Below are 27,013 nucleotides of genomic sequence, written 5' to 3'. Positions count from 1 at the left end.
AGTGCCACATTTCAATGCTTTCCCCTGGACAGCAGGAGCCCGCGCGCGTTTCATTTCACTTTCAACTTAATGGAAAAGCTCCGGGACGAGGGCCCAGGTTTTAACACCCTACGAAAACACCCCACCGAATACAGATTGCGAATATGGCGAAAATTCTAGGCCAAAACTGGGTGACGTCAGAGCTGTGAGGAGTCAGATCATTCGTAGGCCTTACTGTCTCCAATTTCTGGTCAGTGAACCCATCCATCTCACACTCTGAGTACTTGCCCTGGTTCTGGATTGCTCTCCTCAGATCATTTGCCAGTGTTTTGCCCCGAAACGTCCTACACAGCTGGGGTTGGAGCAAGAAATGTCATCATTTCCTTTAGGAGACTATTCCACGGGCTATGGGTCTAGGTGCTATGAGTCGTGGCTAGTTATCTTAGGTGCATGTACACAAACGCAAGAAGCATGGGAAACAAGCAGGAAGAATTGGAAGTCCTGGCACAGTCAAGGAACTATGATGCGATTTGAATAACAGAAACTTGGTGGGGCAGTTCACACGACTGGAGCACTGTCATGGATGGATATAAACTGTTCAGGAAGGACAGGTACGGGAGGAAAGGTGGAGGAGTTGCATTGTATGTAAGAGAGCGGTGTGATTGCTCAAAGCTCCAGTTTGAAACTAGAGAAAAGCCTGTTGAGAGTCTTTGGGTTAAGTTTAGAGGCAAGAGCAACAAGGGTGATGTTGTGGTGGGCGTGTGCTATAGACCACTGGATCAGAAGGTTGAGGTAGACGAGGCTTTCTTCGGACAACTAACTGAAGTTTCCAGATCACAGGCCCCTGGTTCTAATGGGGGACTTCAATGACCCTGACATCTGCTGGGAGAGCATTCCAGCAGTGCACAGACAATCCAGGAAGTTTTTGGAGAGTGTTGGGGACAAATTCCTGGTACAAGGGCTGGAGGAACCAACTAGGGGCCATGCTCCTCTTGATTTGCTGCTTACAAACAGGGAGGAATTGGTAGGGGAAGTAGAAGTGGGTGGCAACCTAGGCAGCAGTGACCATGAGATGGTTGAGTTCAGGATCCTCACAAAAGGAAGAAAGGAGAGTAGCAAAATATGGACCCTGTACTTCAGAAAAGCAGACTTAGACTCCATTACGGAACTGATGGGCAGGAGCCCCTGGGAGGCTAATATGAGGGGAAAGGAGTCCAGGAGAGCTGGCTGTATTTTAAAGAAGCCTTTCTGAGGGCACAGGAACAAACCATCCCGAAGTGCAGAAAGAATAGCAAATATGGCAGACGACCAGCTTGGCTTAACAGTGAAATCTTCGGTAAGCTTAAATTCAAAAAGGAAGCGTACGAGAAGTGGAAATTTGGACAGATGACTAGGGAGGAGTATAAAAATATTGCTAGAGCTTGCAGGGATGTAATCAGGAAGCCCAAGGCACAATTGGACTTGCAGCTAGCAAGGGATGTGAAGGGTAACAAGAAGGGTTTCTACAGGTATGTTAGCAACAGGGCCGGCTCCAGGCACCAGCTTCTCAAGCAGGTGCTTGGGGCGGCCGTTCCGGACAGGGGCGGCAGTTCCAGGTATTCGGCGGCAATTCGGCGGACGGTCCCTCACTCCGCCTGGGAGTGAAGGACCTCCCGCCGAATTGCCGCCGCAGATCGCAATCGCGGCTTTTTTTAGATCGCGATCGCGGCTTTTTTTTGTTTGTTTTTGTTTTAGCTGCTTGGGGCGGCCAAAACCCTGGAGCCGGCCCTGCTTAGCAACAAGAAGAAGCTCAGAGAAAGTGTGGGCCCCTTACTGAATGGGGGAGGCAACATAGTGACAGATGATGTGGAAAAAGCTGAAGTACTCAATGCTTTTTTTGGCCTTGGTCTTCACTGACAAGGTCAGCTCCCACCCTGCTGCACTGGGCAACACAGTATGGGGAGGAGGTGAGCAGCCCTCAGTGGTGAAAGAACAGGTTAAGGACTATTTAGAAAAGCTGGACATGCACTAGTCCATGGGTCCAGATCTAGTGCATCCAAGGGTGCTGAGGGAATTGGCTGATGTGATTGCAGAGCCATTGGCCATTATCTTTGAAAATTCGTGGCAATCAGGGGAGGTCCCGGATGATTGGAAAAAAGCAAATGTAGTGCCCATCTTTAAAAAAGGGAAGAAAGAGAACCGGGGGAATGACAGCCTCACTTCAGTCCCCGGCAAAATCATGAAGCAGGTCCTCAAGGAATCCATTTTGAAGCACTTGGAGGAGAGGAAGGAGATCACGAACAGTCAACATGGATTCACCAGGGGCAAGTCATGCCTGACCAACCTGATTGCCTTCTATGAGGAGATAACTGGCACTGTGGATATGGGGAAAGTGGTGGATGTGATACATCTTGACTTTAGCAAAGCTTTTGATATGGTCTCCCACAGTATTCTTGCCGCCAAGTTAAAGAAGTATGGGCTGGATGAATGGACTGTAAGGTGGATAGAAAAATGGCTAGATCGTCAGGCTCAACAGGTAGTGATCAATGGCTCGATGTCTAGTTGGCAGCCGGTATCAAGCGGAGTGCCCCAGGGGTCGGTCCTGGGGCCGGTTTTGTTCAACATCTTCATTAATGTCTGGATGATGGGATTAATTGCACCCTCAGCAAGTTCGTGGATGACACTAAACTGGGGGGAGAGGTAGATAAGCTGGAGGGTAGGGATAGGGTCCAGAGTGACCTAGACAAATTGGAGGATTGGGCCAAAAGAAATCTGATGAGGTTCAACAAGGACAAGTGCAGAGTCCTGCACTTAGGACGGAAGAATCCCATGCACCGCTACAGGCTGGGGACCGACTGGCTAAGCAGCAGTTCTGCAGAAAAGGACCTGGGGATTACAGTGGACGAGAAGCTGGATATGAGTCAGCAGTGTGCCCTTGTTGGCAAGAAGGCCAACGGCATATTGGGCTGTATTAGGAGGAGCATTGCCAGCAGATCTAGGGAAGTGATTATTCCCCTCCACTCGGCACTGGTGAGGCCACACCTGGAGTATTGCATCCAGTTTTGGGGCCCCCACTACAGAAGGGATGTGGACAAATTGGAGAGAGTCCAGCGGAGGGCAACAAAAATAATTAGGGGGCTGGGACACATGACTTATGAGGAGAGGCTGAGGGAACTGGGGTTATTTAGTCTACAGAAGAGAAGAGTGAGGGGGGATTTGATAGCTGCTTTCAACTACCTGAAGGGGGGTTCCAAAGGGGATGGAGCTCGGCTGTTCTCAGTGGTGGCAGATGACCAAACAAGAAGCAATGGTCTCAAGTTGCAGTGGGGGAGGTCTAGGTTGGATATTAGGAAACACTATTTCACTAGGAGGGTGCTGAAGCACTGGAATGGGTTACCTAGGGAGGTGGTGGAATCTCCATCCTTAGAGGTTTTTAAGGTCAGGCTTGACAAAGCCCTGGCTGGGATGATTTAGTTGGGGATTGGTCCTGCTTTGAGCAGGGGGGTGGACTAGATGACCTCCTGAATTCCCTTCCAACCCTGATATTCTATGATTCTATGATCCTGCCCCCTGGAAACACCACCACTCCTGTGTGTGGGAGCAGGCCCCTGCTGGCCGGCTGCTAGCCCAGATCTCCTGCCCAAGCTTCTTCACCTCCTCACCTCCTCAGTGTCCCTTTCACTGCTCTCCTCACACGCCGCTCCAGTGCCTGCACCCCCCTCCCCCCTCTCTATCTTTACTGCATGGCAGAGCCCAGACCCGAGCATCGTGTCCCAAATGTGTCAGTCACCCAACAGCCTGGGACGAGACCCGCTATCTTGCTAACAGGCCTGGGTCCACCCCCAAACCACACTCCCCTCTCATTGGCTGGCTGCTCCCCCCACCTTCTGTCACCCCATGGCCATGGCTTCCCCCAGACAAATGCCACTTGTTTTCCCAGGTCCAATTTGCTATTCCCTACTCCTGTGTCGGATCCCACTGGTCTCTCTAGGGTTTCTCTGCCCTTCCTGCTCGTCACACTTACCCCTCTCCCCCCGCCCCCCATGCAGCGTCACCCGCTAAGGTGAGGAATGGGCTGCTTCCTCCTTCCAGAGCATTAACAAGTATGACCAATCAGAAAGGCCCTGTCCCCTGGGGGCTCCCCCAGCTAAACACACGGGGACATTGGCCTGGGCCATCCAGTAGCTCCTTTTCAATCCCCAGAGTCATGTTCACATCCAAGTCCAAGCATGTGCTTTGGAGAGGAAGCCTTTGATTGACATGAGTGATACAAAAGACCGGGCCCCCTGGGGAACCCCGGGGTGCTTGGGCTATTCCCTGGCGGGAAGCCTAGGATGGTCACTGCCAACCCAGGGCGTGTTTGTGTCGTACCCAAGGAGGTGGCTAAAGGCATGCGCCCACGGGCACAGGAATGCCTGCAGCACACACAGCTCTCCGGGGAGTCGCTTTCTATGGGCTGTTTTCCTAGGCTAGGGAGCATTTTGCATGGCAGACAAGAGCCCTCACCCAGCAGGATGTGTGCACTCAGAGGATAATCACTTGCGGGGTGGTCACCCGCTCCTGCCCTGGGAGGAGGCTGGGGCTGTGAGCTAAAGGCTCGCTGATTGGGGAAGCAGCCGCAGCTGGGCCACGCCCCAATCAGACTGCAGCTGGCCCTATAACAGCCAGTGAAGCCAGGCGCTGACAGTCTGAGGGAGAAGGGCCTGGCTGCTGGGGAGTGAGAGAAGGTACCTGGAGTGGAGCAGGGCTGGGGGAAGGCTAGAGGAGCTGGGGGAGCTCCAGCCTGGAAACCCCCCAGGCTGAGGCCTTGTTAAAGGCCAGACAGGTACTGGGGGTTGCAGAGGGCAGCCCAAGGGTAGGCAGAGGCAGCAGGTCCAAACCCCCTTTGCCGGTGATGAGTGGCACTTACACTGCAGGTCTGCCCCAGTGAACAGGGGCTAGATCGAGACTAGCAGTAGCCATAGTCTGAGGTGGGGATAGAGGGTTGGGGGTCCCCTGGGGAGGGGAGACCCAGATCTGTGGGGGTACTGCCAGGGGGCAGCACCCTGGCCTGAAAGGGGCACCGCGGTCCAGGAGGGACTCGGGCCCAGCGACAAGCGGGACACCGGCCTGCAGAGGGTGCTCCGGAGGCTGGAAATGCTAATTCCCTGGACGACCAGCAGGAGGTGCCATGCCGGTGAGTCCTGCCCCGTGACAGACCCCTCTGATTTCCCCCCCTGAACACGGTCTCTGCTCTTGCAGAAGGTCTCTATGGCTTAGCAGTTTGAGCACCAAGGCCACGGCTCCAGCTGGGAGGGCGGGGGCTGGAAACCAGCCAGGTAACTGCCTCCCAAAGTGAGGGAGGTGAGCTCAGAGCATCCAACTGCCTCCGGGTGGTGACCAGCTCTAGCCACCCCCTGGGTGGTGGAGTAGAGATTAGTGAGTGGAACGGTTCCTGTAGGAGACATCAACGAGCAAGCAATGCTCCGTTATTGAGGGATGCAGACCTCAGCCAGCACCTGCCTCCAGAGACAGGGAGCGGACAGGGGCTTTGCGAGGAACTAAAAAGGCAGGAGGAGGCCAAGCCTGGCATGCAGGACCCTGTACCCTCCTGCCCTGTCACAGAGCCGGTCGGGTAACTCCTGCCAGCAGTGAGGCCCCAGTGCCCCAATTCGCACGCACAGTCACCCAGCCAGCAGGTGTGTAACACTACATGTTGCCTAGGCAGAAGGGGCATTAGCCAGACAGACAGCTAACTGTTGGGGTGTAACATAAAGCAGGGCAGGAAAGCTATGTGATCTTAACTCACATGCAACCCCCTCCTGCTGGGCCAGCACACCTCACGCTCATTTTGCACACTCACTGAATGCCAACATGGTGCAACAACAGCGCTGTCCAACCACGGCTATGGCCAACGCACTAGTACCACGAGCCCAACGGGCAACTTACATCACCATTCACAGCCCCACCCACTTTGCACCCTCTTCCCCTAGATCTGGGTGTGGCCTGCCGAGTGCCTCAGTTTCCCCAGCTGAAGATGGGGTTAGTCACATCGGGTTACCCAACTCCCAGGAAGGCTCCAGGGATGAACTAGTTACTGTGTGTAAGGCCCTTTGGAAAGAAAATGTAAAAGCACCAAGTGTAAAGTGTTATCATCCTAATTCTATACGTTTAGTCCTACTGCCAGGGCCGTGAAATGGAACACTGCCCCCCCAGCCCCCTCCCCGACTGCTAGGAGGGCCAGGGACTCCCTGGGGTGCAGTCAGACACAGAGCAGCTGCTAGGTTGTAATGATCCCAGCTAAACACCTGGAAGGGCTCTCATCCTCCCACACTTCCTCCTCCCCACTCACCTCCGCAGCCCGCCCTGGGAGAATTCTAGCGTTTATGGAGGGCTGGAGTTACTGAGCACTAAAATGGGATCTGTTGCCTTGTGAACCGAATGCTCCCATCTGGGGACTTTCCACGGCTCCGTCAAAAGCCACAGGAGCCCCGCCCCCCTCCACCCCAGTATAAACACAATACACGAAGGGAGGAATGGGCTACGAAGCCCCTTCTAATGGGGTTACTTACAGGAGGTGGCAAAAGCTTTAAGCACAGTCCTATCTTCTCCGAGCCAGCTGCTCCTGTTCCCACCGTGCAGACTCACAGGCCTCCCAGGAGGCAGGACTTTCACAGAGCTCTCCCCGTGGGCCTGCGTGGAGTAGTCAGGATTCCTTCCCAGCACTGTCTGCAGATCCAAACTGCCCCAGAGTCTGGCTCTGGGGGTCTGGCTAATGTCCTTCCCTAGTTCTAGGTCAGTTAACTCAGATGTTTTGTCCCATCAATGCCACGAATTAAAAAGTACTTTCAAATTGCAGCAGCCCTGCAGCACTCCTGAGCCCTGCAAGCTCACAGGAGAACCGAGCGTTGGCTGGGACGGAGCCAACATTTTCATTTCTCTTCCTACTGGGCCAAACTTGGGCTTGCAGGACATGGTAACGAGGTCTCACCCAGGGTCTCTCCTTCTTTGCTGCTAAGTGTTTGCCACAGAGTGTGTCTTTTGAAGCATGCCCGCACACCTGCCAGCCACCGCTCTGCATCCAGAGGTGGCTTAATGCTCCTTGGGATGCTCAGTCTTCAACTCAGCAAAGCACTTAAGCAGGTGTATAAACCTGAATATGCACCTGCAAAAGCTCACCTTTGGGCTATAGCCCGTAAAGCGAACTGGGACTGGCTCCCGCTGGAGTGCGCTACCTCAGTGGCTACCTACAACCAGCCCGAGGCACCCGAGCAACGGCCATGGGGCACAAAGGTGCCCTTAACACGCTGGGGTTCTCTGTTAACCATTTCAGGCAAGTCTGAGCAGCCCCATGCCAAAGGCACCATGCAGAGAACCTGGCTAATGAGCAGCAGCTGCAGAGCAAAGAGGGCGCTGCACAACAAAACCAGACGTTGCAAGGGGCAGACGCTGAAGCGCTTCGTCTGGACCAAGGCAAGGGTGGGCAGCTTGGGAAAGGACAAACAAAGTTCGGTCAAGGCCCTGGCACACTGGGACAAGCTGCAGTGACTCCGTTAGAAGGGTGCCTACAGCTCCAAGGGCAGACCTTGGCCCGCCGTCTCCAGGGGACAGACAGAAACAAGATCCATCAGCGCTAGGTATTCTCCTCAGTCCAACCCCAGGCCGGTCCCGTGAGTTGCACAGGGTCGATGGCTTGCAGTTGACAAGCACAAGACTATTTCTTCTTTGCTGGCATTTAAATCCATACCAGCTTTTCATTCCACCATTATTTATGCCTCTGGAGAGCGGTGCCAGTGTTAAGCATCCACTTGCACATCACATCCATCAGATACGGCCCTAGCCGAATGCTCAGGCAATATTCTAACCCATAAGGACTCTCTCCTGCCTGGAGCAGACTAGAAAACCCTGCAGTCCAAAGGCAGTGCCATGCCGGTCCCTTGGGCCTGTCTGTAGGAGCAACTCGCTGCTAGACCGGGCAGCATGGGAGGGAACTCATCCTCTCTCATGTGGCGGAGATGTGTCAAGATGATCACCGTCATACTCAGCAGCTGTGCAGGCCTGGGGCCTGACTGTACCGCTAGTATAGCTTGCTAGTTAGTGAGACAGTGGAACCAGGCCAGCAGCCTCCCATGCACCCCCCGTGGCCTGGGGTCACCCTAGAGGCAGCCGGCCTCCGTTTCCGCTCTTGGACTTTTCAAATAAAACTTCCCTCCAGGCAAAAATACCCCTTCTTGGGGCCTGGGCTTATCAATATAAAATAAACCATCCAAACCCTCCACTCCCCAAACCAAGTCTAGTCCTAAGGCCCCCATCCCAAGCTTTCTCTTTCTCCTCCCAGGCTCCCCTGGGTCAGGGTCTCTCGCAGGCCTCCCTGCCTAGGGCAACTCCCCTGGTCTCAGGTCTTCCCCGCAGGAGCCGTTCCTCACACTGCAGACTCGACCAGAGTTTCTGGAGCATCGCCCGTTGTGGAGCCCCCTGTTGCCCTTTCTAGAGCCACCCCAGGGGTCCCTCACTATGTAATCAGGGCTGGCAAGGGGTGAGTCCCGGTACAGGCAGCAGCTCCCTTACTGCACATGCCAGGTCTGAGCCCAGTGAAATCTCGGGGGAACGCTCCAGGGGAGGTTCCTGGGTCTCGGTGGTGCAGGGAGAAAGAAGAGACCCGAAAGAGCCTTTCCTCTTTGGAGGCTGGAGCTTGCCTGGCTCTCACCGACACGAGGAACTGTGTCTCTGGGAAGAGGCCGTTAAGACTTCTATCATCTCAGGCTCAATAAGGAGCAGGAACCGTTTCTCTCCAATCAAAGCGATTCTCCCTTTGGGTTCACGGTGTTAGACCTCGGACGCCTGGCTGACCACTGCCCTGCGCCGTGTGTAAACACACAGCCCCTGCTTGATGCCCGAGTTCCCTCCCTCTGGCTGTGTCTGCTGGGCCCCAATGGAAGAGAGGGAAGGCGAGAAGTGAGGTCAGAGGGGTACCCTGTCTGCCAGAACAGCCGCGGAGCAGGGACACAGCCACTAACCCTGACACTGGAGAGAAGTCAAATTAGCGGCAGCTTGCTGAACCCTCTGGTAAAATCCCATCCATCCCCTTTGGCCCACAGGATATGCCTAAAGCGTGCCTGAGAGGCCAGCCCAGTGCGATTCCCAGTGCCCGGTGCTGGCCCTCAGCCAGGGACTCTCCGAACGCCCGCGCCAGGTGGCAGCTCCGCAGGGCTCGGAATGCAGGTGCCAGGTTTGATGCCAGGCAGGTCCCGGGGCGGAATTCACCCATGGCAGAGGGTGGGCTGTGCAAAGGGAGCCTCTGTGTCCCCTACGTGCCAGGGAGGTGGCGTCAGTGCGGAGCGGGGTGCTGAGGGTGGGCCGCACCTCCTCGGACATGAACCCTGGAGCGGGCCACCTGGAGGGGCACCACCCCCATTACCCTCGCTCAGAACAAAGCCCACGGACGGGGCTTTGAGCCCTGCCACACACCCTGCACCGAGAGCTGACGCTTGCTCCCGGGAGGGGCTGGGGAGCACCAGACTCTCCCTGTGTGCAGGGCAAACCCTGGGTTCATTCTGCATGGAGACAGAATCCCCTGCTTTGAAAATGAAGCCAGCCAATGATCAATTAACAGAAACAGCTTGACAAGGGAACCAAACTCTGCTCCGCAGCTTTTTAAAACCATCCCACCCTGAGATGGGCTAGTCTGGCCTAAATGACTACCCACCTCCTCCAGAAACGGTGATCTCTCGCTTGACTTAGGCTCTAACTCCACAGCCCCCCGAAGTTATTTTGCTTTCCCCCAAGGCCTAAGGCTGAGTTATAAATGAACTGATTGATGGAAAGGGGGCAGATCCTGTCACTTTTGAAACTAATCAAATGAGTCAGAAGTATCAGAGCCGGATACCAGTCAGTGAGCTTTTTTACTGTGGAAAAGACACGGTTAATTCCAAATCCCTCCAAAAGGGTAAGGGCCTTCTCATCAAGCCAGTGTATTCTTGGGGCAAACAAGCATCGAAGAGTTAAAGCAAATTGCCCAGTTTTGCTGAAGGCTCCAGGAGGTGGTAAATACACCCCACCAGAGACTTTCAAGCCGGCCAAAAAGGTTTCAAATCAATATACTCAGACAGAAAGCGACACTGCAAATGGGCCAAGCCCCTGCATGCAGACTGCAGCTTCTCTGCTTGTGTCACAACTACAATGTTGCTGCAGCATCTCAGGAAAGATGTTAGCAATCCACCGGCAATATAAAAACACCACAGACCCTCACCCACATAACCTCCTCCTCTAAGGTGCAAACCAGCAGCCGCCGAAGCTCAGCTGATGACTGCATAATAAAGCAGCTGCTGCTCAGTATGCTTCATCTTTCAGGGCTGGAATAAATGCTGATTAAAGATATTTCCCCACAACATAATTAAGCCCTGCCTGATTGAAAAATGAAAAGCGGGCTTACATGTGGCTTGCTTGGAGGCTGCTTGTTCCTGCGGTGGGGTCGGGGCCTAGCTCGGGTGTAGTGCTCCAGTTTCTCTCCCTCAGTTGGCAGGTCCATAAGGGATTGTGTGGGTGCAGGCTCTGGGAAAGGAAGCAAACTGCTTCCAGTCTCAGCATCCTTTGTGGAGGCAGGGCGTGACTTCAGAGAGGCACAGCTGACTGACAGCAGAGCCTGGTGAGTTCCAATCTCCTTATCTTCTGCCTCTGCCTGAAGATCGAGCTCCGACAGACCTGGAGGGGTGGGGGAGAAGGTGGAGAAAACCTCTGAAAATCTGACACAGGCGGAACGCTGTCCCTGCGCAGGGTTTCCTGCCACGGGGAGATTATTACACAAGCAGCTCAGAGAGAGCCTTGCAGCTCACGGCTAGCATGCTCAGTGCTCCCGACACTACAGGGAAAAAATAAACCTTGCCACACAGTTTGCAAAAATGCCACCGACAGTGGGAGTAGCTTGTGCATCATCCTCTTGGAACTGACTTGCTGTTAGTTCTGGGCCTGATCCTGCCAGGTCTTCCATGCACAGAACTTCCCCGGGGATCGGCAGGAGCTCGTGCTCACAGGGCTGGCAGCATCCGGGCAGACTTTGGTGCGTGTCAGTAGGGCACTGGTCAGGGCTTGCTCACTCTGGGCACGGGCAGCTGACGAGCTGCCCGGGGAGAAATCGCTGCTCTCCTTTTAACTTTTAAGTGGACAAAACTAGCAAGACTCGATTCAAACAGAGCCCAGCTTAGCGAGGCGGCATTTGCTTCCCTCACTGAATGTTAAACACAAAATGCAGGCAGGTCATGGACCGATAACACGTGTGATGCTTTCAGTTCCAATCAGCTTGGGCTAACAGGCTAGTGTGTTCGACATAAGGTCTTGGGGCAGGGGCTGTTTCCTTGTTCTGTGGCGGTGCAGCACCTGACACAGTGGGGTCCTGGCTAGGGATCCCAGGCACTCTGGTAAACACAACTAATAATAATTAACAATCATTTTATCGGTGATACTGTATTACCCTGAAACAGCACACACGCCAATAGAGGTTAATCACATCCCAGCAGAGTACCCCCAGGGGGAGCTGCAATTGGTGGGGCAGATCGACCGAGTCCCACTTCCCTGCCCGCGCTCACCTGCCTGTGCTCCAGGGGAATTCACTCCCGGAAGGGCTGGAGGGGATGCCCTGGCCTCCCACTCCCAGGGGTTCTGTTGTGGAGACGCAATGTTACGCTCCTGCCAGAGAACCTCTATGGCGGAGGGCGGGTCAGGTCAGCACTGCCCTTTGGCGGCCTGGGCCAGCACCCTCTCTCTGGAGCCTGTATGCCCGCTGGCGGTGAAGAGGTTCCCATCACCTTTGCAGCTGGCAGTGGCCCGGGTAGGATCGACACCACTCAAAAACGGCTGCTCCGGAACCAGCCCGCGCTCCTGCCATCGGAGCCACTGTGCCCACACAGACCAGTGACTCCGATCAGACCCCATGCAGTGCTGGGGCCCACCGCGTGGCTCCAACTGCAGGATCAGGGCCTGTGTCTGTTCAGCAGCATAAAGCAAGGTACCAGAGTGAGCGTCTCTCCTCTGAGAGGCAACAGGCAGCCAACCTGGAGTGCTGCACGTTACCCACCCCCATCACATGTAGACGGACAGACAGACCTCGGGAAGGCGGCTGCACCATGGCTAGTATTTCTACTGACCTGACCACACGTGCTCCAGAGAGTCCACATTGCTCAGACTCTCCAGCACGGCCCTCCTTGCTACATAGAATCATAGAATATCAGGGTTGGAAGGGATCTCAGGAGGTCATCTAGTCCAACCCCCTGCTCAAAGTAGGACCAATCCCCAACTAAATCATCCCAGCCAGGGCTTTGTCAAGCCGGGCCTTAAAAACCTCTAAGGAAGGAGATTCCACCACCTCCCTAGGGAACCCAGTCCAGTGCTTCACCACCCTCCTAGAGAAAACGTTTTTCCTAATATCCAACCTAAACCTCCTCCACTGCAACTTGAGACCATTTCTCCTTGTTCTGTCATCTGCTACCACTGAGAACAGTCTAGATCCATCCTCTTTGGAACCCCCTTTTCAGGTAGTTTAAAGCAGCTATCAAATCCCCCCTCATTCTTCTCTTCTGCAGACTAAACAATCCCAGTTCCCTCAGCCTCTCCTCATAAGCCATGTGCTCCAGCCCCCTAACCATTTTCATTGCCCTCCGCTGGACTCTTTCCAATTTTTCCACATCCTTCTTGTAGTGTGGGGCGCAAAACTGGACACAGTACTCCAGATGAGGCCTCACCAATGTCGAATAGAGGGGAATGATCACGTCCCTTGATCTGCTGGCAATGCCCCTACTTATACAGCCCAAAATGCCGTTGGCCTGCTTGCCAACAAGGGCATACTGTTGACCCATATCCCACTTCTCGTCCACTGTAACCCCTAGGTCCTTTTCTGCAGAACTGCTGCCTAGCCATTCAGTCCCTATGGGATTCTTCTGTCCTAAGTGCAGGACTCTGCACTTGTCCTTGTTAAACCTGATCAGATTTCTTTTGGCCCAATCCTCCAATTTGTCTAGGTCACTCTGGACCCTATCCCTACCCTCCAGCTTATCTACCTCTTCCCCCAGTTTAGTGTCATCCACGAACTTGCTGAGGGTGCAATCCAGGCTACCCTCCAGATCATTAATGAAGATATTGAACAAAACCGGCCCCAGGACCGACCCTTGGGGCACTCCGCTTGATACCGGCTGCCAACTAGACATAAAGCCATTAATCACTACCCGTTGAGCCCGACGATCTAGCCAGCTTTTTATCCACCTTACAGTCCATTCATCCAGCCCATACTTTTTTAACTTGCTGGCAAGAATACTGTGGGAGACCATATCAAAAGCTTTGCTAAAGTCCAGGAATAACACATCCACTGCTTTCCCCTCATCCACAGAGCCAGTTATCTTCTCATAGAAGGCAATTAGGTTAGTCAGGCATGACTTGCCCTTGGTGAATCCATGCTGACTGTTCCTGATCACTTTCCTCTCCTCTAAGTGCTTCAGAATTGATTCCTTGAGGACCTGCTCCATGATTTTTCCAGGGACTGAGGTGAGGCTGACTGGCCTGTAGTTCCCTGGATCCTCCCTCTTCCCTTTTTTAAAGATGGGCACTACATTAGCCTTTTTCCAGTCATCCGGGACCTCCCCCGATTGCCATGAGTTTTCAAAGATAATGGCCAATGGCTCTGCAATCACATCCGCCAACTCCTTTGGCACCCTCGGATGCAGCACATCCAGCCCCATGGACTTGTGCTCGTCCAGTTTTTCTAAATAGTCCTGAACCACTTCTTTCTCCACAGAGGGCTGGTCACCTCCTCCCCATGCTGTGCTGCCCAGTGCAGCAGTCTGGGAGCTGACCTTGTTCGTGAAGACAGAGGCAAAAAAGCATTGAGTACATTCGCTTTTTCCACATCCTCTGTCACTAGGTTGCCTCCCCCATTCAGTAAGGGGCCCACACTTTCCCTGACCACCACCTTGTTGCTAACATACCTGAAGAAACCCTTCTTGTTATTCTTAACATCCCTTGCTAGCTGCAAGTCCAATTGTGCCTTGGGCTTCCTGATTACATCCCTGCAAGCTCTAGCAATATTTTTATACTCCTCCCTGGTCATCTGTCCAATCTTCTACTTCTTGTAAGCTTCTTTTTTGTGTTTAAGATCAGCAAGGATTTCACTGTTAAGCCAAGCTGGTCGCCTGCCATATTTACTATTCTTACTACACATCGGGATGGTTTGTTCCCACAACCTCAATAAGGATTCTTTAAAATACAGCCAGCTCTCCTGGACCCCTTTGCCCTTCATGTTATTCTCCCAGGGGATCCTGCCCATCAGTTTCCTGAGGGAGTCAAACTCTGCTTTTCTGAAGTCCAGGGTCCGTATTCTGCTGCTCTCCTTTCTTCCTTGTGTCAGGATCCTGAACTCGACCATCTCATGGTCACTGCCTCCCAGGTTCCCATCCACTTTTGCTTCCCCTACTAATTCTTCCCTGTTTGTGAGCAGCAGGTCAAGAAAAGCTCTGCCCCTAGTTGGTTCCTCCAGCACTTGCACCAGGAAGTCCCCTACACTTTCCCAAAACTTCCTGGATTGTCTGTGCACCGCTGTATTGCTCTTCCAGCAGATATCGGCTGATTGAAGTCTCTCATGAGAACCAGGACCTGTTAGTTGCCTGAAGAAAGCCTTGTTCACCTCAAACCACCAGACCAGGGAGATATAGCAGACTCCCACCACGACATCACCCTTGTTGCTCACACTTCTAAACTTAATCCAGAGACTGTCAGGTTTTTCTGCAGTTTCATACCGGAGTTAAACATGCAGTTAAACACCGTGTGGCTGTGCATGATCAGCTCTGTGCTGACGCAGCGCTGAGCGGGAGATCAGGGGCCTGGGGCAGCCAGAAAGGGGGCCATTAGCAGGCAGGGCATTTCCTTGCTGGGTTCAATGGCGTTTGCTTTCTTAAGTCAGTCCCTTCCTCACCTGTAGCCAGCTGGTGGGGAAGGAGAGAGAGACCGGTTCCAGGAGGGGAGCAGGAGCTGGGGTTCCCGCTGCTGGGGCCACCAGAACCATTCCCAAATGAGCCAGCAGCTCTCATGAGGAGGGTAGAGAGGGGCCGTGCCCGGCTGAGCTGCCATGCCAGTGCAGAGAGCTTAGCACTGCAGGCCTCCTGGATAGGGGGCACATCTTCTAATCCAGGCACTCCAGTGCCACATGTGGGGGCTCCAGCAGGCACCACAGAGCAGCCTGCTGCCTTAGGGCAGCCCATTCAGGGACAGAGTGCACACCTGGGTCCCCAGTGGGAACGGTTTGCTGCTGAGTGGCTGATGCTACACTGAAAATGCTCCATGTGGGAAGAACCTTCTCTGCCCTGGCAGCCACCTCGCCCTGCCTGCACCTGCAGTCCCACGTGGTACAATATGTAGAGAGAGCCCCTTGGGCTAGGAACGTGGAGCAATGGATTCTGGCACTAGACTGGGATAAGAGGGAAGGTCCTCGCATGGATCAGTAACTGGTTAAAAGATGGGAAACAAAGGGTAGGAATAAATGGTCAATTTTCAGAATAGAGAGAGGTAAATAGTACTGTCCCCCAGGGATCTGTACTGTGCCCTGTCCTATTCAATATATTTGTAAACGATCTGAAAAAAAGGGGTAAACAGAGAGGTGACAAAGTTTACAGATGTCACAAAACTACTCAAGATAGTTAAGTCCAAGGCAGACGGTGAAGAGCTACAAAAGGATCTCACAAAACTGGGTGACTGGGTTACAAAATGGCAGATGAAATTCAATGCTGATAAATGCAAAGTAATGCACATTGGAAAACATAATCCCAACTACACATACAAAATGATGGGGTCTGAATTAGCAATTACCACTCAAAAGAGAGATCTTGGAGTCATTGTGGGTAGTTCTCTGAAAACATCCACGCAATGTGCAGCGGCAGTCAAAAAAGTGAACAGAATGTTAGGAACCATTAGGAAAGGGATAGATAATAAGACAGAAAATATCATATTGCCTCTATATAAATCCATGGTACGCCCACATCTTGATACTGCGTGCAGTTCTGGTCACCCCATTGCAAAAAAGCTGTATTAGAATTGGAAAAAATACAGAGCAGGGCAACAAAAATGATTCAGGGTACAGAACAGCTTCCATATGAGGAGAGATTAATAAGACTGGGAATGTTCATCTTGGAAATGAGACAATTAAGGGGGGATGAGAGAGGTCTATAAAATCGTGACTGGTGTGGAGAAAGTGTATCGGGAAGTGTTATTTACCCCTTCACACAACACAAGAACCCAGGGGTCACCCACTGAAATGAACAGGCAGCAGATATAAATCAAACAAAAGGAAGTTCTTCACACAGCGCACAGTCAATCTGTGGAACTTGTTGCCAGGGAATGTTGTAAAGGCCAAAAGTATAACTGAGTTCTAAAAAGAATTAGCTAAGTTCATGTAGCTATTAGCCAAGATGGTCAGGGATGCAACCCCATGCTCTGGGTGTCCCTAGCCTGTGACTGCCAGAAGCTGGGAGCGGACAACAGGGGATGGATCACTCGATGATTGCCTGTTCTGTTCATGCCCCCTGAAGCACCTGGCATCATAAAACAGGACACTGGGCTAGATGGACCATTGGTCTGACCCAGTACAGCCATTCTGATGTTCCTTATAACTGGCAAGTGTACGTTTAAGGGGCTTGTGGAGCTCACAGGCCCAAGCGACCTCTATTTCCTCCTTTAACATCCTAGGTTCCACCTTCCAGTTGGCAGGTTGCTTCACTCCCTCTCCTGCAGGCTGGGCACACTGCCTCCACGACTGCTCCCAACCTTTGCCAGCCCACGCATGGAGATGCAAAGAGAAGCCCGTTCCCCACAGAGCAGGGACCAGCAGCCCCACTGGAATGAGTTTAACTCCTGCGCCCCGTCGTGTCCCACTCACCGGCAAAAGACACTCTCTGCCCTTGAGGAGAGAACGGAAGGTGCCGTGAGCTTTGTCAGCTCCTTGTTTTTAGAGGCAGGTATAATCCCAGTACTGGTAGTGTGAATGCTCGAACACCAGAGCCCGGTCTTCCAGTAAGTGGGAAGTAAGAGGAGCCACCGGTGCTCCTCCATGGCTGCTGTCCTCTAGCTGGTTGTGGTAACACCAAGACCCCACGTGCTAGAAATGGTACACGGCCTAGCTATGCTGCCCCATTGCAGCACATACCCCAGGAGTCTACAAGCTGCCGGGGCAGCCAACCCCACTCCCCAAGCACAGCCCCCCACTCTGGAGCAGAAGGGGCTAGACCCATGCATACTGCAAGGAAGCTTGTTAGCCAACTGGCCAGCCCTGGATATGGCCTGCGGCTGCAGGGGCAATGCTAACAGATATGGCATGATCTGGTCCTTTGCAGAGTTGTCCTCTTGCAGCCCAAAGTAACTCAAGTAACAAAAGGTTTTTGGGAAAAAACACGAGCAGAAACCTTGGAAATCTGACAAGAAAACGCCCCAGAGCCGGCGTGGGAATAAATACCCTGCAGCGTGAACGCATTGCCACGGAGACCCAGGCATAAAGCTGAGTGGAAATCCAGGGGCTGCTTCTATTTTTGCCAGGAAAGGTAAATCCGGACGCTGCAGATGCTGTGCGGCTGAGGGCAGGTGGCATTCTGGATGCTTTTATTTGCATTACAGAGGCTGCTCCTGTCTCTGGATTTCTTCACTGTGCGCTGGGGCCTATTCAGGGCCCCGATGGTCAACACTCTCTCCCACGGTGGGACCCATGACGCTGTCACTGGGCTGGGCGATACACAGCCAGTGAATCCCTCCGGAGCAAGACTTGGAATCACGCCAGGATCGGACCCTGCTTCTGCCAAACACCCGGGTCCTGACGGATAATGTGACAGAGGAAGGGTCACCTCCTCCTCCTCGTTCCTCCAGTGAGCTCCTGTCAAGCGATACTGTCCCCAGGAGCCTGGCTTCCCAGCACAGACTGTCAGGGCTGCAGCAGCCCATGGCAAGGCGCAGCATGCAGGGAAGGGGAAGGCAGGCCAAATGCCATCAGATGCTGCCTCCTTCACTGACATTGTTGGGAGCCATCTCCACTGGGTTGGCTCGCCCACACGAGCTTGGAAAACCGCTGGAGTGAAGGCAGAACGTGGAACCTTCTACAAGCAATTCCTGGATTTATCCTTGCGTCACCATGAAACAAGGAACCACAGCTGTTTGACAGTTGCCCCAAAAGACAGAGTGCCACGCACTCAGCGGATATCCCCAGGAATGGTCCCACACCCAGGGCACATTCCCAGCTGCTGGATTTGCAATGAAACCCCTTGAGTTCACTAAGGTGTGTGAGTGTGAGAGAGTCACATGCACCCAACCTCCCTGTTGGCTCGTTTATTCCATCACGTGGGCAGAATAAATGATGGACAGGACACCAATAGTTGGGGTTCAGGGCTAACCCTCCCCCCATCAGGCCCAGATCAGGGAGCTGGGGGAGGCAGGATCCTGAAGGAGCAGCGGCTTGGGGCGTAGGCTGCAGAGAGGGATCCCACTCCTTGGAGAGGGACACATGCAGCTCGAGCCTGGGACGTTTTGCAATCCTGGCCCAGTCAAACCTTCTCCTTTCACTGCAAAGCAACGGGTCAGAGCTTCACAGGGGAGCCCAGCCCAGGCCTTCCTCCCTCCAGCTCTAAGCGCCCTTGGGGGAGGTTCTGCTCCTGTTACATTGCAGCAGACAGTGACTCCGGCACACAACGCTGTTGGGTGAGGATATTCATACAGGATGTTTTGCCTGTTGAAAGCTTCCCTTTAAGCAAATCCATTTTTCCAGCTGGCCAGGTTCTGTGGCAATAACGCCTGGGGCTGACCTGCTCCAAACCTCCCTGTGCTCTCTCTGCGCTGCAATCGGCGGGTGACTGCAGCCCAGGCAGGCATGGGCTTTGGTCAAACCAGCTCACTGAAAACAGCAGCACAGCCACAGTGGCATGGGCGATGGCATGAGCTAGCCACCCGACTACGTGCCCAGGCTCCCAGATTGGTACGCAGGCAGCTAAGCTGGGCCGGCACGGCTACGCTGCTATTTGCAGCAAGTTGGCTCAGTCAGCGCTAGCTCAGGTCTGCTACACATGCTGCAAACACACCTGTGATTGCTGCGTAGCCGGACGTAAGGGATGGAGTGGATTGTTAGCACACAGCCTGGAAACAGGCCACTCAGTCCCTGCCTGGAGACAGGACAGATACAGCTATGGAGAGAAATGGTCTCAACAAAGCCATCAGGCTGGCTCCATTCTCACAGACCGCTGCTCCCAATGCCAGGGTAACGGGGGGCTGCTCGCATGGCTCTCTGGTTTGGGACCCTCCCTACCAGCTGATGGAAGGTTTAGGCCAGGTTTGGTGCCTGGGAAGGAGAAAGATTCAGGTGAGTTTGTCCACCCCTAGCCACCCCCTCGGCTCAAAATGGAGCAATGAATGCTGGGAAGCGCAGTCTCCATGGGTTTCCCCTCCGTATGGAAGGTGAACAAGGGGGCAGGTAGCTCAGGGCCACACTCTGGCCACCTCTGCCCAGCTCTCCTCTGAGGTGCGGCCCAGTTGGACGTCTCTGAGCAACACGACCTGGAGCTGACAAAAGCTGCTCTGCCAGCGTCGCCATGGAGAGATGGCAGCCACGCCCATCTCTCCCGAGCACCGCAGCTTCTCAGCGTGTGTTCTACCATCGTTTGAGACTCATCCACCTGATCTACATAGTGCACTGGACAGACCTTCCCCTCAGAGCAGGGAAGTAGTAACATCTCCCTGCAACTGTCCGTGAGCTAAATCAGATAAAGCTTATTTCTACAGTCCCAGCCAATGGGAAACGCTCCCCCTGTGGGACAAAGCACTAGCAGTGATTTTCAGATTCTCCCAAGCCCTAAATGAACCTGGGGCTCCAGCAGGCAGCAACGGGGCACAGCAGTAGGGCTGCGTGGCTCGGGAAGTCTCTCTCCTCGCCCCAGAGCAGAGCCATGAGTCACAAAGGCCTCACACGGGGTTATTACTCAGAGAGAGCTGAAAACCGCATGTGCGCCTTTCTAAGCAGATATTCATAGGGCTGCCCCAGGGCATCCTGGGAAAGGAGGGGTTTCATCTCATTTCACAATTCCTTACAATAGCTCCAGTCACTGGCCCCAGGCACTTTATGCTAAACAAGGAGCCGGCACTTCCTACTACGCCTCAAGGGGAACTTAAAACCACACCTCGCAGCACGGGGCAGGTGGACCAACTGGGCCAGCAGGACCCCACATGGGCGGTGATGCCAGCACTGTCCCAGGCTGACTGGCACCAAGCCCGCTGCTGATCCGGAGGCCTGGAAGCTAAACCAGGCTAAAATACAGGGCTGTGACCACAAGGTGTTGAAGGAGCCTTTGGGGACAAGGCAACAAGACGTTTGTCTCTCAGTCACAGAAGGAAGCGCGGCTTTGATCTGCTGGGATTGGTCACACACACGAGAGATACCAGGTTCATTCTGTCCCGCAGAAGCTGTGGAGTTTGGCTCTCTGGAGCCAGGAGCCGTGCGAGCTGGTGGAAAGGCAAGTGAGATCCCTTCCCACATCTGCATCCACATGGCGCCAACAGCCTTGTGGGTAATTCTGACATGGCTCGGGTGACTTGTCGCAACGTGACTCAAAAGCAACACCTGGTGTGAGGCTACCAGTGAAACCGGTAATGCCAAAGCCCCAAGATGGCTGGGGCAGAGGGCTTAGTGCTGCTCGTATTGGAGTCAATGGGAGTTTTACAATTGACTTCTATTGGAGCAGGATTAGATCCAGATGCGGCAAGTCACCAAAAAGCTCTTCAATGGAGAAGCAGCCTGTGTCTGGTTCAGGGGCCGGGCAATGTCTGCGCCAACCAGACCACACTAGGTGTCAAAAGTCAGGCCCACCCCATATCTATTTGGCTGCCCGTGGGAAACAACCCTGCAGTCTTAGGCCAGTCTCTAGAGCCCATAACTGAAATGCACCACCACAAACCCCACCAAGGAGACCGAGAGCTGAGTACTAGCCACTGTCACTGGCACCACCATCCCAGGACTGCTCCGCGGCTGGCCAGGGGCTGGGACCTGTGCATACCCTGGCAGAGTTCCGCTGGGCAACGTTCACTGCCCCCTGGGATTCCTCCTTAGGGCAGCGGGCATTCTCCGGGCCTCTCTGCTCAGTGTCCCTGTATTTTGACCATCTGACCTGCACCCCATCCCTCTTTGGCCAGAGTCTGTCTCCGGTCCTCAGTTAGGTTCTGTGGCCCCTCCCTCCACCCGCCCTCCCAGAATTTAAGTCGTCGGACACCTGCACTGCCAGGGATTGATGATAGACACCTGGATATTATCTGTGATGTCACAATGGACTCCTACATATGACCAACCCTGCAGATGTCAGAGTAGCCACTGACTCACAGCAAGACAGGGTTGTAAGCAGAAAATGTCTCTGTATCGGCCTTACTTCTCATGGCAGGCGTGGGCCGGATGCTCCTGAAGTGCTTGTTTTTCCTCCTCAGAGCCATCTTATACTGCAGAGAGAGGGGGAGATGTTGCTTTTCAGTGTGCAGTGCTCTGCAAAACGTGTGCGGGGCTAATTGCAAGTGGAGAGCGAGTCCATTCGCCAGCCTCGAATAACCAGGCCTTGGAGGGGGCTGAGATGGCAAAAGCCACGATTACAAAACAAAATCTGGCAGCTGCATTACAGGCTTTGGGCCTGACACATTTGCAGTTTAAAATGGGCTCCGAATGCACAGTTAGCTACACTTGCATAGCATCTGAACGGACCAGATGGGATGAGGACTGGTCACACCTGAAACCTATGGCTCTTGGATTTTATCATTACACCGTATCTACGCAGACCCCCAGCAGAGCTGTTGCAGGTCCCTTGTGGCTGAAAACATTTCTCCCTGCTTGGCTGCTGCATCTGAGGACTATATGGCAATTTCTCAGGCCCATTTCTGATGCTAGAACCTGTCAAAAGCCACCTGCAGCAAATACAGGTCATTTTGTGCCTAACTTCCCAAAGCCAATGGAGTTTGATCCTGGCCCAGGAAGGCTATAAAAACCCAAACACTCCCAGAGAACCACCCAAATCTATGAACGATTATACCAGCAGTTATTTTAATTGTCTTCATCTGGACAGATCAGCCCCCCTTGAGCACAATAAATATTGCTCCGAGCTCAGGGAAAGGTTTAACATCTCCTTCTACTGGATCTTGATTTAATATCTTTAACCCACTGTGTCAACCTGGACATCGGCATGAAGGGGAGAGAAGGAAACCAAGCCAGACCTCCTCAGCTGCAAAGCTTTGCTCAACGACATCCAGCAGATTCCTGCTCTTCTTTAGCAGAAAATCGTCCTCCTCAGGATTGTCTGCCTGTAGCACATGAAGATCCGGAGTTTGCTTGGGGAGATTTTCTGCCTAAAACCATTAGGTAGCACTTAAATTATTCCCTCGATGAAGCATGGCAGGGCACATTCATGTATAATAATGCCCTGCTCCTTATGCGCTCCAGTGACGTGCCATCCATGTTTCTATTGCGAGTAGGGTTCTGGCCTGCCAAAGCTTCCCCCTCGCAGCCCAGCTGTGGTGCCAGCAGAGCCCACTTCAGACAAGGGGACCCGGCACAAATCCAGCTGGTGTCGGCTTTCCCCGGCGATTCCTTACCGCTCTCAGCCATGGGGCGGCTCCTGGCCCTCGCACCGAAAGGGGCAGGAGACAACTAGCACCAAAGGGTTAATCCTGGGATGGTGCCATAGCAAGGGGAGGGCAAGAAGCCCAGCTGCTCTGCTGGGGAGGGGGATGCCTGGGGGAGAAGCCGGCCCAGGAGAAAAGCAGTGAGTGGAAACTCTGCAGCCCCTGTTCAGAACAGCTGCTCCCCTGTCACTAGACTGGGCAATGCCCAAGGCCATGACCTTGGCATGCCAGGGGTTAATTGTGGCTTTAAGTCAGAGCCCTTGGTGAGGAGTGTGGTGGAGCGGTAACTCGGGTCGGAGGCAGGCCCGGTGCCTTTGGGGCCCTTGGAAGGGCCCAGCTGCCTCACCCTGTGCAGACCACGGAGAGGAGGCAAGAGCCAGAGCTCCAGCCTTGCCCCCTTCGAAGGCTGGCACGGCTGTGGGCGCTAGCCCTGGCAGCTGCCTGGGACCACAGCAGGGGAGAGTCTGCACTCAGCTGCCCCGTGCCAGGCAAGCCCAGTCTAGCCCCACCAGTACAGTGGGCACCCTGAGACCCCCGGGCCCACGCCAGGAACTGGGCCCCCGTGTGGCCGCCAGCACTAGGAGCAGAAGGGAGAGGCTGTGCGCTCATGCTGGCACCTCTCTGCCAGGCAGGGCCCCGGAGGAAGGAGACAACAAACAAGGCCACTCACCAGCCTGCACTGAGCACTTGTCAGGTCCTCCAGCACCTCGTCGATCAGCCCGTTGGCCACGGCCGCAATGACAGACAGCCTGATTTCGCTGCGAGAGGAGACGGGGGTTAGTGCAGTGGGGGGGAGCCCTCGGCGGGGCTGAGCCCCCCAGCCCTGGGAGCAGCGGAGGGGAGAGGGGAGAGGGAAGGCCACAGCAGCCAGTTCCCGTCCCAGCAAGCCAGCGCTGCAGCCAGGGCAGATGCAAGAGAACAGGCCGGGAGGCAGGGCTAACCAGGCCCCCACCTGCTCTCACACAGTCTCTGCACCACACTAGAGCTCGGGAGCCCGAACCGTGGGCTGGGTCCCGTGGCACCAGGCGCTGCACACACAGCCCCTGCCCCGCAGAGCTCACCTCGACGTACAAGCCAAGCTAGCCTCTAGCCACTGCAGCCGGCGCTGGAGAGAGCCTGCCAGGCAGTGTGGAGGGCAAGGCTGGCGCTGGGGCGAGGCCACAGGACAGGAAGCCAGGAGAGCGGGGAGGAAATGCCCTGACCGGCCCTGGGATCCGTCCCCAGCCCTGCCGCAGATTCCCAGCGTGCCTCGGCCTCCCGCTCATGGGGATAGCGAGACCGGCCTCTTCTGCTTGCACTAATTACTCCAGGGGGCTCCAAGCCCCTTGCCTGGGCAGTCCCACAGGAAGGGTCAGAGCTCCCCAGCCGTGCTGGGGGTGGTGCACCACCCCAAGGGAGCCCCTGGGGTGCCGGAGGAGGAAAGTCTTCGACCCCATCCAAGGTGGAGCCCTGCACTGCGGGCTAATCTGAGGGGAGAAGGACAAGGCCAGAGCCCCGCCTCATCCTGCCCTCGCTCAGGTGGCCAGGGGGCTGAGGGCACTAGAACTTGTACTGCCCTATAAACCAGGGCTGTGCCCGGCCCTGCAAGCTCAGGCTGGGCTGTGGGGGGTGACAGCTGCTCTCCAGACCCAAATACGTTTGACAGTGAGCCAGGAACCGCAGAGCCAACACAGACCATTCCAGCAGCTTGCGGATTTGCCAGGCAGCCCTAGGGCGTGTGGTCCCTGCAACAGGCACCCACAGGACCAGGGTCTGGCCCAAGCACAGACCCCAGCTGGGCTCTCTGCCCCGCCAAAGGGAAAGAGGCGCCAGGCACCGCTCCGCCAAGCAGCAGGGAGTGGGCAGACCCACGCAGAGTTTGCCTCAACACACACTGCTCATGCCAAAGCTGCTGCCCACACATCGCCTGCACTTGGTTCCTAGGCAGTGGGGCACAGGCAGAAAGGGGGGAATCAGAGTCACCCCCCACAGCCCAGGCCCTGTGGCAGAGGAACAGCTCAGCCTTCTGCACGGCAGGAAAGTGAAGGGACGGGTTCCCAGGAAGCAGCTCCCACAAGACCCTCCGTGCAATTAAACCAAGGAGGGAACATGAACTGCGGGCCCAGCGTCAAGCCTGTCTCAATCTGACACCGTAACTGAGGCCTAGAAGTTATTCGAGATCAGAGCAAGGGCCAGCCCCATCTGGAAGCTCCGACCAGAGCTTAGGTGCAGGACCATTTACATTCTGTCACATCAGTCCGAGGTCATTCCCGCTGGGGAGGAATATAGTGTATATCACAGTACGAGTGTCGCCGGTTGTGTTACGGCAGCTAATGGGGCACGGGGACAGGGGGAGTGCCAAGGTACCAACTTCCTGTTTATTTAAGAAAAGCTGTTTCAACTGACACACCTTGAAGCCTTAACCTGGGCCTGGTCTAGGGCATGGAGCAGGGGACTGGGACCTACAAGTCCCAGGTTCTAGGCTCAACTCTGCCACACGCTCACCGTGTGACTGCACCTCCCTGCCTCAGGTTCCCCATCTGTCAAATGGGGACAACGATGCTGCACTCCTTTGTCAGGGACTCCACTCCAGCAGTTATTGAAACACAGGTGTGGATTGCCGAGGAGAGAGGATTGTGAGCGCACTCGATTGGTTAGCACTCACCTGGGAACTCCCATGCATGCATCGCATGTGGCTGGGTGCCCAGATCCAGAATCTGCACGGGGGGGCCTGGCAGGAAGCGTTGAGCCAGCATGGGGTGGGTAAGGATTTGGGCAGTGCAGGGAAGTGCAAGCCAGGCTGTTCTGGTCCAGCCAGCAGGGAGCTGTGGGGCGAGGGGAGGCACAGGGAGCCTGTGCTACCACCACTGGGGCAGGGATGCCCATTCCACTGGCTTTGCCTGCTCTGGGCTGCAATGGCAATTGCCCACCCCGGGGAATGGGGGAAGCAGGGCTAGATGTGGTATAATGCACCCCTTGAATTGGGAGGCTGCATCCACCGCATGAGGGATGCTGTTATTCTCTGTTTGGATCTGAGATGCGACCCTGAAGGGTGCTGAGGGGTAGATGCTTTGCTCCTCTCAGGAGCAAGCCCCTAGTTCCTTAAAGGAAGATCAAAGGCTGGCATGAGCGCTAAGCCCAGGCCTGGGGCTGGTCCAGCTATCCTATAAGGGGAACGCCCGGGAACACCTGCTAGAGGGGAATGGGGCTGCATTTTGTTTGCACAGGGGACATGAAATACGTTTGCTCAGAGACAGCAAACTGGAGAGGGCAGCCAGGCCTACTTGTAGGAGCTGGGGAGCCAATCACTGCAGCTGAGAACTGCTGCCCAGCCATTTAGCCCTGCAGACAGACGCCCCCAAGGTTATGGTGGGAGTGAGTTATCAGCCACACAGGGCCTGATGGGGTCTGACTCCCCGACAGAATTCACGCACCCAGTTTCCGTGAAGCAGCAGCCCTGGCCTGAGAACTCTGCTCTGATTTATCCTCCTTTCACATGGCCCTTCCCAGCGGGGTGCTGGCTGGGCTAGTCCCAGGGCAAGGAGGCTGGGGGTTAGGCGAAGAAGGGAATAGTCCTACATCACGGACTGCCCCACACGCACGGTGCAGAGCCTCTGGAGGAGGCCCACACCCTGACATGCAGAGAGGGGAGAGACTGGTGCCAGGGAGCAGCCTGCCCAATACAACATCTACCACAGCAGTCATCTGTCACTTCAGCTGCAAATCCCAGTGGAGGCCAACGAACGCTGGCCCAGGCAGGGAGCCGCATTGGGGTCCCTGCTACACTGGACTTGCTCACTACATATGTGGTGAGCAAGTGGTTTGAGCATTGGCCTGCTAAACCCAGGGTTGAGAGTTCAATCCTTGAGGGGGCCACTTAGGAGTCTGGGGCAAAATCAGTACTTGGTCCTGCTAGTGAAGGCAGGGGACTGGACTCGATGACCTTTCAGGGTCCCTTCCAGCTCTCTGAGACAGGTTTATCTCCATACACTGCGGGGCGACCCTGCTCTTCTGACAGACGAATAAAACACCAGCTCCCCTCTCTTCCTGGGGGAAGGCGGGCAAGCAGATCCGAGGCCTGAGCTATTAGTGTTTGGCCAGGCTGACGTAAAACTGTGACGAAACGTCACCCGCGCAAGTGCCGACTTGCCCTGCCAGCCTGTCCAGGTGTCCCTGGTTTGCCCTGCTCCAGGTGTCCCTGGTTTGCCCTGGGGAGTCCCTGCGTGACACGTGTCACCCGGCCGAGTCAGAGCGGGCAGGGCTCTGGGGAGCGCAGGGCCGTAAGGCTCAGCTGCCTGACAGGAATCCCACGGACAATGACAGGCTGGAAGGTCCTAGAGCCGCAGCTCGGCCGGCTGTCCCTCACTCTGGGCTGCCCAGCCTGCCAGGCTGGCCACGGGGAACAGCCCCGGCTAGTTACAAGTCAGCAGCAGGAGCTGCC

General features: G+C 54.9%; 1 protein-coding gene across 1 annotated transcript in view; it reads right to left on the bottom strand.

Annotated features, from left to right (window-relative positions):
- LOC113406969 (capping protein, Arp2/3 and myosin-I linker protein 2-like) overlaps nucleotides 1-27,013 on the bottom strand; it is a 105,478-nt gene that overhangs the window by 5,732 nt on the left and 72,733 nt on the right. Inside the window, 4 exon segments of the mRNA XM_026653895.1 lie at nucleotides 10,370-10,638; nucleotides 21,357-21,423; nucleotides 22,186-22,317; nucleotides 23,264-23,351. Of these exon segments, the coding sequence (XP_026509680.1) occupies nucleotides 10,370-10,638; nucleotides 21,357-21,423; nucleotides 22,186-22,317; nucleotides 23,264-23,351 (556 nt within the window).

This window comes from Terrapene carolina, unplaced genomic scaffold, assembly GCF_002925995.2.
Source record: "Terrapene carolina triunguis isolate 2854851 unplaced genomic scaffold, T_m_triunguis-2.0 Scaffold168, whole genome shotgun sequence".
Taxonomy (NCBI): Eukaryota; Metazoa; Chordata; order Testudines; family Emydidae; genus Terrapene; species Terrapene triunguis.
The sequence above is the reverse complement of the archived record's forward strand: the minus strand, read 5'-3'. Positions and strand labels throughout refer to the sequence as shown.